Here is a 10,410-nt window from a genome sequence, read left to right as displayed (position 1 = left end):
CATAATCACACTACCTTATGACAAAATAAACTCTAGTTCCTCCAATTTGACTGCGCGTTGTCTTATAAAAGGTATTCCCCGGAATTTATTACAACACAACCGGTGTTCTTTCTCAATTCGACTTTCGTTTTCGATTCTACGAATTAATCTCAAAACTTGGGGGCCCGAAAAAAAGCCCCAGGGACACCATTAAAGAGGACTAAAGAATAACCCATTATTGAAGGATTAAAGAGGGACCTACTGTTTATTAACAGCTATGTGGCAAGACAGAGGAGCACCATAACCCCTCTAAATAAACGTTAGGTTTAAGGTTGATACTTAATATGAGCATTTGTCATAAGGTAGTGTGATTATGCATGACACGAAGTATTTGCTAGTCTAGTACTGGAGAAATTAGCGTTTGGATGCGCATTGTGCGGCTTTAACATTAAAGTGGCAACATAATTCCAGACAAATGCTCATATTATATAGTATCAACCTTTAACCTAACGTTCCTTTAGAGGAGGTTATGGTGCTCCTCTGTCTTGCCACATAGCTGTTAATAAACAGTATGTCCCTCTTTAATCCTTTCTGGAGGTTGTTCGGCCACATATGCGATTATTTTCGTGAACGATATATAAATAAATGAAATATTGTAATAATAAAAAAAGTAATTTTCCAGTGGAAATAAATCATTTCACATTCTCAGCTTGCAACTATAGCGCATGTGATTGGTGCTGAACGTTGCGATAGAATGCAGCAAATGTTCTACTGATTCTGCAGCATTGGCAAACAAAATTGGAAATGGCAGAGAGGCACTGACCGACGATGCCACATTCACATCTCTTACCGACAAGTTACTGCAACTGACAGAGTGTCTGCCTTCATTAGACATGACCGTGCTTGAACACAGAGCGGTGGAGCCTATGGTATGTCGCCAGTTTGTTATATGCATCAAGGAAATAAATATGGGGCTGTAAGAGCTGTGGTTCCCAAACCGCGATGAGGCGCAGTGGTGCGGCGCGAGAAGATGGCAAGTGTGGCGGGAAGATTCAAAGACAATCCAAGAAACATTTAAACATTCAGAGAAACATTTTCAATAAATTTAACTGCCAAAAATAAGTATGTTTAGGTCGTTTTATTACTTATTTATTTTGTTACATGTGATCTAATATGGTGAATATATATATATATATGTGTGTGTGTATTATAGAACCCCGTAGAATTTTCCAGAAGTTTGAAAATTTAAAAGCCTCTATCACGTCACCTTGAGCTCGTCTATATCTTATGTATATTTTGGTCATGAATCGTGTGTTTATGTATAGCTGCATTAATTTGTGTTATACTTTCTGCATGTTCCATAATTATATTATAACGTGGTTGTGTTCTATGTTATAAATCAAGCACTGCTAGGAGTTTTCCTTTTAATGTGTTTCTTAGCAATAAAAAATTCGTTGAGCCGCAAGCAAATTCTGAAAGTGTGGCTCAGTGAAAATAGTTTGTAATAGTTTGTAATATTGGGAACGACTGTGTTAGAGTATATGTGACCTTTTATAATGATTCGCTATGCTTGTTCAGTGGACCGAAGTTTAAGATTGCAAACATGTCTTCTTAGTAGAATACTATTGTATAAAATGGCTGTATAATGTGTTGTCTCATGTGCATATCAGGTGCAATCTTCGGCTGTGACGTTGTGGAATAAAGCTGTGACCAGCCAAAGCAAGGGAGTGTTGTCACCACGTCAGCGTGCAATGTGTACGTACGAAAAGAATTGTAATATTGTAATATTATTGGTTATTGGGTAATATTAGAAACATTAATATTGTAATCTCTTTGAGAATCGTGGAAAAATGTCGTTAATGAGCAAATGTAGTGGTTGAAATTATGTAAATCTTTTGCTAAATGCATAATTGTCAACTTCATTTCTCTGCCCATCTCTTTTTGTTAAGATGATTTTACCATTTGTTGTAGTACGGCACATATCCTGTCAACTGATCTTTGTAGCAACTGGAAGAATTTCCAAGCCCGAAGTATACAAAAAACAAGCAATGGTAGGTACACCCAGTACCAACTGAATGTTCGTGTACTCATGTGCACACACACACACACACACTCGGGCACGCATGCAGGTGCACTCATGCACAAACGCACACACACTCGGGCAAGCATGAACGTGCACTCGTGCACAATAAACGCACACAGTCACTCGGGCACGCATGCAGGTGCACTCACACACAAACGCACAACCATGCACTCATGCACATGCACTCACGCACAAACTCACATACACTCGGGCATGCATGCACGTACCTGCACGCACGCACAAACGCACAACCATGCACTTATGTACAAACGCACACCCATGCATGCATGCACGCACACGGCACACACGCACACGGCACACGCTCACACGCACACACGCACACACGCGCACACACGCACACACGCACACGCACACGCACACGCACACGCACACACACACATCACACAACACACACACACACACACACACACACACCACACACACACCACACACACACACACAACATACACACACAAACAAACACAACACACACACACACACACACAACACACAACACACACACATACACATACACACACGCTGCATACACACCTGCCCACTAGCTAAATTTGATGTGTTGCTGCAATATGCTTTGCAACGCAGCGCATTGTTTTACGTGATGTGGAATCACTTTTAATCAATCAAATCTACTGATTGATCAAGATGGGATTGCACTAATGCATGATTCTTGCTCTTATTCTAAATCACAATACAGCCTATAGCCTGTACGAGGCTTTGATTGCTTCAACATGTAAGTCTATTAAATTGGTTTTCGTCTAATATTATACGTGCAGTTTGCATGTATGCCATTACATTACTACTACTACCCCCTACTACTATAATACCAACTATATTACTATATGTACCAGTACTACATACCATTGCTAACTACTATATTCGAACAAGATTGCTCTTCTGCTAAGTATATCGCATTCTTTCCCTGCTTATAGGTGGCACTAAAGTCTGGACGTGCTTGGATGGTACGTGTTTTGCGCATTCGTATCTCCTTAATTGCTATTTGAATCTGCCAACATGTTATCGTTACTGCAATCATCATGATTTGTGAGATCTTTTATTCGCGATAGAGAGACAAGGCTTCCTCTGGCAGTGTTTTTAGTTGAGTTTGACCCAAGCCTGCCACCAACGTTATTTTTAGCCATCAATGAAAACCTATAGCCACATTTACTTTATCGTATGTGGCTAAACAAGAGAAACAGGTGATGGGTATGACAAAAAAGTTGTAAGCAACATTTTTACGTCACGACACTAAAATTGACGATTTCATTACTTCAATCGAAATTTTGTGAGCAGTTAAACCATCGCCATTTGTATTCGCCAGCTTAGGTAGTGAATCGTCATAAGTATTTATTTATCGCATTTGCGAGGCGGCGAACGCCAGCGGTAGTCCTACATATTAGTTATTTTATTACAGACTGTGGAAATCCAGCGTTGCTGAGAGTGCCTTCATTCTGGCTTCAGGGGTAAGCCTTACGGAACCTGCGTGTACGGTGGATATATGTTATGCCGAGTTAGACAGATACAAAAGAAGCCATTCTTATACGAGTCCACCCACTCCGTGTAGATATATAATCCTGATCAACAACTATTTCTGCAGTGTTGGTAATTCTGCAATCACAGCTCTCTCTCTCTCTCTCTCTCTCTTCTCTCTCTCTCTCGTCTCTTCTCTCTCGCGCTTCTCTCTCTCTCTCTCTCCTCTCTCTCTCTGCGCTCCTCTTCCGTTCCCCCCTCTCTCTCTATCTTTCTCCCTTTCTCTCTCTTCTCTCTCTCTCTCTTCGCTCTCTCTCTCACGATGTGCCGAGCGTGCGTGCGTGGGTTGCGCGCAGTGCGTGCATGTGTGCAGACAATCTTGCAGAAGCCCACTACATATCATATGTGGACAGTGCTGCACACTCATATAGACCACACTATATAATTATATCAGGAGTAAGATAATATAGATCTATATTATCTTACTCCTGATTATATGGTATATAAAAACTAGAAGTAAAACACACAAACACCGATGTAGAGTGGAAAATAATGTACCTGTGAGAAATAGAATAAGGTTAAATTTTAAATTAAATTGAACACCCTATTCGTTTTTTCTACATATATATATATATATATATATAGGGTCTATATAGTATACTGATGGTCTTGCACACATCACCTACACCATTAAATATATACAATCCTGTACAACGTCTACCTGTGTAATATATAGCGGCAATATTCTACAAGGTTCACCTAAATCTTATGTAAACTGTCAGCACAACCAGGGCCGTAGCCGCCAAGAGAGGAGGGGGCAACGGGGCAGCTGCCCGCCCCCCTAGATTTTAAAGCCAAAAAAATAAAAAATTTGTCTACTAAAAGAGAATTGTGTCAGAATGAAGGGGTACATTACTCAAAAAGTGCCTCAAATACATTTCCTGCACGATCTACATTTTCAAAATTTTTTTGGTGAGGACCTTAGTCTTAACATTAACTGTTTCTTCTGGACCGTTGACAGAAACGCTGCGTAGTTACCTGAATGAAAAATCGCAGCAGATTTCTTCATAACAATACGAAACAAAGTGATGTCGACGGTCTAGGAGAAATTGTTAATGTTACGACTATGTTAAGACTAATTTTGTTTCTGACAACGGGGCTCCATGTATTGGTGTGTACGCAGCGTGTGTAACACAATCAGGTGTGTAATACAATCAGGTGTGTATAACACAATTAGGTGTGTAACGCAATATCATGTTGTAATTAACACAAAAAGTGTGATAGACGTTACATACTGTGTGTAATACAATAATGTGTGTGTAACACAATTAATGCGTGTTTAAGCAAGCTCGCGCTTTCCTCTCCAGGTTCTCGGTCTAGCATGTGTTGAGGTAGTCACCTTAAGGTAGTGTATGGTCACGTCGACAGATAACACGAACACTGTATTACAAAAGCTACTCTCCGTGCGTTCTATTACACCACAGCATATTCGTCACAGGTGGCAATTGCACTTTAACAGCCTAAACAAACAACTCTACGATACTAAACAGATGTCTATCAAACAGCCGACGAATACGTAAACGAATACAAGTATAACCTCGTACCTTAAAACGTGAATCGCGAAATTAGCTCGGCGAAGTGAAGGTGGTGGACAGACGGCCGGGTATAGAGGAATAGGTGTAGGAAACCAAGGGAAGATCAACGAGACTCGGACAAACTGGACTATTGCGGGTTGAAAGGAAGAGGCCGAGTCTCCTTAGATTGTAGTTTCGCATCCACAGATGCGACTCTTGACTAATAGGTGTCCTCGGATAATATAGTGCGTTGTTTGTGGTGATTGCTTAATTTCTGGTCAGTATGAAACTCGTAACTATCGTACACCCTTTATGGCGATTGCTTACGCCGTGCGGCTTCACGTGTGCTAGCTCATGGAAAATTATGGGGAAATTATAAATGCAAATAATATCTGGAGAAGCCTGCCGCTGTGCTACAGTGTACACAATGAAGTGATGTTAATAATCTTTATTAGCGACACATAAGTGCATTGCTGTGCTACATATGCTAGAGTGTTTTCAGGCGCTTTGAGAAACTCTTTGCACACATAATCAACTGGTGATGGAGACAGCGATGTCAGCAGTCAGAGATGGAGGTTGAGAAGGATGATCTTTTCGCGTTTATGCATACAAGGCAGAAGCTGTAAGTTAAAAAAAGCTACCAGTAGTATATAACGCGACCACGGTAGGAATTAATTAATTAAACTGCTGTATTTGTAAGCAATGCATAAAAGTCGTTAGAACATATTCATCCCATTGCCTATATTATTAGTAGACGCATGGTTTAATGTTGCTATGAAAGTTATGCATATTCCAAGAACAAATCAATTCATATTTGCCTGCATCTTTTTATTATGTCGAAGCTGGTGTCACAGTGTTATAGTCACGTGGATAACACTCCAAGGAATTGCACCACTGGTAGATCTATTGTGTTGCTTTAGGCGTTTGCACAAGAGAAATGGGAAGAGGCATCAAAATACTCAAATGCAGCAAAGGACATGCTCTTGCGACTCCCCAAAGAGGTACTTATATAAATACTACCAGTTTATTGATTAATTATAGCAACTGGAAAGGGTGCAAGGTGCTGCTAATATATTAATGTAGGATATATAACATCTCTATTTTTTCCCGGATTCATGCGTGCCGGACAACTTTCTTTTACCTAAATATGATCAAATATTAATATACTTGCATATCTATTTTTTTTCATTGCTTCAGTTTTCAATTTTCGTCTCGATGTTGTAGACAACATGTCAAAATGCCACACGATACCCGTACTGATCTTGTGCCAATGTTTGTCCGTAGCACGCATCCGTCGTGTTTTACTGTTGTCTGTTTTTTAATGTTGTACGTTGTAAACGTGAAGTCCATGTACAGGGTGAGGTTATTGTCAGCGCGATTAGCTATATAACTAGAGCCATAATCAGCAGCGTTATTAAATCAGATGTCCTCAACAAGTGTATGAAGGTTATACGTTGTCGCATCCTGCTCAAACATGTACAGAATATTAGTTTTTTTCTTTTTCTTTCTTCTTCTTCTTCTTATTATTATATTATTAAATCGTTATTGCATGTAATTCAAATTTTAATGCATTTACTGAAGACAGTAAGCCTATTTATGTACGTGTGCTAGGGGTCGGCCCGTTCGTGGGTCGCTCCGCTTCGCCGTGACTCACGCTGCCGGCACCCACGACCCCCAGGCGAACCACCCACCGTCGCGGACCACGCCGCAGGGCCTCGGCACGCGTCTCTGACCTCAACTTCCCAAACGCTTCGGGACGACCCCATGCGCTCCCCCGCAACGTCAAAGGTGCTCGCCCGAACCATACGCTATGCTACACCAAGTATACCCAATGTATCAAACGGTGAAATAGGGTCAGATTTAGACACCAAGTATCGTACACCAAGTAGTACGACCCCTGTGGCACAATTACAAACAAGGTATTTCACCCTGTTATACCCCCATACTTTTATCGACCATACGCCATGCTACACCAACTCATACCCAATGTTATCAACGGATTGAAATATCGTCAGATTTAGACACAAAGTACTGCGTACCCCAAGTATACGCCCGTGCATCAATTTACAACAAGTATACACCTGTGTATACCCCCTACATATCGACCTACGCCATGCTACACCAAGTAATACCCAATGTATCAACGGTGAAATATTCGTCAGATTTAGACACCAAGTATCGTACACCCAAGTATACGCCCTGTGCACAATTACAACAAGTATACACCCTGTATACCCTACAATATCGACCATACGCCCATGTACACAAGTATACCCAATGTATCAACGGTGAAAATTGTCAGATTTAGACACAAGTACGTACACCATAGTATCACGCCGTCTGTGCACCCATTACAACAAGTTAGTACACCTTGTATACCCCCTACATATCGACCCATACGCCATGCTACACCAAGTATACCAACTGTCATCAACGGCTGAAATATTGTCAGATTTAGACACCAAGTATCGCTTACACCATAGTATACGCCCTGCTGCACAATTTACAACAAGTATACACCCTGTATACCCCCACATATCGACCATACGCCATGCTACACAAGTATACCCAATGTATCAACGGGGAAATATCGTCAGAGGGTTAGGGCGGACACATAGTATCGTCACAAGTATCGCCCCTGTGCCACCAATTGAAACAAGTATACACCCGTATACCCCCTACCATATCGACCAACGCTATGTACACCAAGTGATTACCCAATGTATCAACGGTGAATATCGTCAGATGGTTAGACACAAGATCGTACACAAGTATACCGCGTGCTGCACCAATTACAACAAGTATACGACCCTGTATACCCCCTACATATCGACCATACGCCATGGTACACCAAAGTATACCCAATGTATCAAAACGTGTGAAATATCGTCAGATTTTAGGACACCAAGTATCGCTACACCAAGTAATACGCCCTGCTGCACCAATTACAAACAAGTATCACCCTGTATATCCGCTAATATCGACCATACCGCCAATGTACAACCAAGCTATACCCAATGTATTTCAACGGTGAATATTGTCAGAATTTAGACACCAAGTTATCGATACACCAAGGTATACCGCGCCTGTTGCACAAATTACAACAGTATACCGCCTGTTATACCCCCTTCTACATATGCGACCAATACGCCCATGCTACACGCAAGTTAGCCCCAAGTGTATCAACGGTGTGAAATATCGTCAGATTAGACACCAAGTATCGCTACACAAGGTAGTACGCCCTCGGTGCACAATTAGAACAAGATACACCTGTATACCCCCTACAATAATCGACCATTACGGCCGATGTACACGCCAAGTCATACAACAATTATCAACGGTGAAATATTCGTCAGATTTAGGACACCAAGTATCGTACACCACGTATACGCCCTGTGCCACAATTACAACAAGTATACACCCTGGTATACCCCCGTACATATCGATATACGACCATATCGCCATTGGACACCAAGTATACCCAATGTATCAACGGCTTGAAATATTCGATCAGCGATTTAGACACCAAGTATCGGACACCAAGGTATCACGCCCTGATTGCACAATTATTACAACAAGTATACACCCTGTATACCCCCTACATATCGATATCGACCATACGCCATGTACACCAAGTATACCCAAGTTGTTCGCATTCAACGGTGAAATATCGTTCAGATTTAGACAACCAAGTAATCGTACACCAAGTATTACGCCGCTGTGCACCAATTACAACAAGTATACACCCTGTATTACGTTCCCCCCTACATATCGACCATACGCCAGGCCTACATCATAGTACCCAAATGTATCACGGTGAAATATCGGTAGATTTTTAGACACCAAGTATCGCTTACACCAAGTATACGCCCTGTGCACCGCAATTACAAAAAGTATACCCATGTATACCCCTACATATACGACCAGAACGGCCATGTGACACCAAGGTATAGCCAATGTCATCAACGGCTGAAATATCGTCAGATTTCAGACACCAAGTATCGTACACCCAGAGTATACGCCCTGTGCACCAATGTACAACAAGTATACACCCTGTGTACCCCCTACATATCGGACCATAGCCATGTACGACCAAGTATACCCCAACGTGTATCAACGGTGAAATATCGTCATGATTTAGAACACCAAGTATCGCTACACCAAGTATACGCCCTGTGCACCAATTCAACAAGTATACACCCGCTGATTATACCCCCTACATATCGACCATACGCCATGTACACCAGGTATACCCAAAATTTGGTTTTTAATTTTTTCAAACGGGGGTTTTTTTATTTTGGGGGGAAAAATATCGTCAGATTTAGACAAACAAGTATCGTACACAAAAGTATACGCCCTTGTGCCCCACCAATATACAACAAGTATACACCCGGTATACCCGCCCTACATATCGACCATACGCCTATGTACACCAAGTATACCCATGTATCAACGGTGAAAATCATCGTCAGATTTAGACACAAGTATGCCGGTACACCAAGTCATACGCCCTGTGCACCAATTAAACAAGTATTACACCCTGTATCTACCCCTAACATTATCGACATTACGCCATGACACCAATATACCCAATGTATCAACCGGTGCAAATATTGCGTCAGATTTAGACACCACAGTATCGTACACCAAGTATACGCCCTGTGCCCACAATTTACAACAGTATGACAACCCTGTATAGGCCCTTCCACACATCGACCATTACGCCATGTACACCAAGTGTAACCAATGTATCAAACGGTGAAATATCGTCAGATTTAGACCACCAAGTATCGTACGACCAAGTATACGCCTGTGCACCAATTAAAAACAAAGTCAATAACACCCTTGCGCTATACCCCCTACAGTATCGACCATACGCCATGTACACCAAGTATAACCAATGTATCAACGGTGAATTATTCGTCAGATTTAGACACAAGTATCGGTACACCAAGTATCACGCCGCTGTGGCAACCAATATACAAACAACGTATACACCCTGTATACCCACCTGACATATCGACCAGTGACGCCATGTACACCAAGTATACGCCAATGTATCAACGGTGAGAAATATCGGCACTATTTAGACACCAAGTATCGTACACCAAGTATTACGCGCCTGTGCACCAATTACACCAAGTATACACCCTGTATACCCCCTAGCATAATCGACCATACGCCATGTACACCAAGTCACTACCGCAATGTACTCAACGGTGAAATCATTTGGTCAGATTTAGGCACACCAAGTAATCGCCCTACACCAAGTATTACCGCCATGTG

General features: G+C 41.7%; 1 protein-coding gene across 1 annotated transcript in view; it reads left to right on the top strand.

Moving 5' to 3' along the window:
* The window catches only part of LOC106817785 (testis-expressed sequence 11 protein-like), a 35,255-nt gene that overhangs the window by 7,214 nt on the left and 17,631 nt on the right, over window positions 1–10,410 (top strand). Inside the window, exons 2-6 of the mRNA XM_014822483.1 lie at window positions 763–908; window positions 1,650–1,734; window positions 1,951–2,030; window positions 3,013–3,042; window positions 6,045–6,125. Of these exons, the coding sequence (XP_014677969.1) occupies window positions 763–908; window positions 1,650–1,734; window positions 1,951–2,030; window positions 3,013–3,042; window positions 6,045–6,125 (422 nt within the window). The remainder of the gene's footprint in view (window positions 1–762; window positions 909–1,649; window positions 1,735–1,950; window positions 2,031–3,012; window positions 3,043–6,044; window positions 6,126–10,410) is intronic.

The sequence above is a fragment of the Priapulus caudatus genome, unplaced genomic scaffold (assembly GCF_000485595.1).
Source record: "Priapulus caudatus unplaced genomic scaffold, Priapulus_caudatus-5.0.1 Scaffold1862, whole genome shotgun sequence".
Classification (NCBI taxonomy): Eukaryota; Metazoa; Priapulida; class Priapulimorpha; order Priapulimorphida; family Priapulidae; genus Priapulus; species Priapulus caudatus.
Note: the sequence above shows the minus strand (reverse complement) of the source record. Positions and strands in the feature narration are given on the sequence as shown.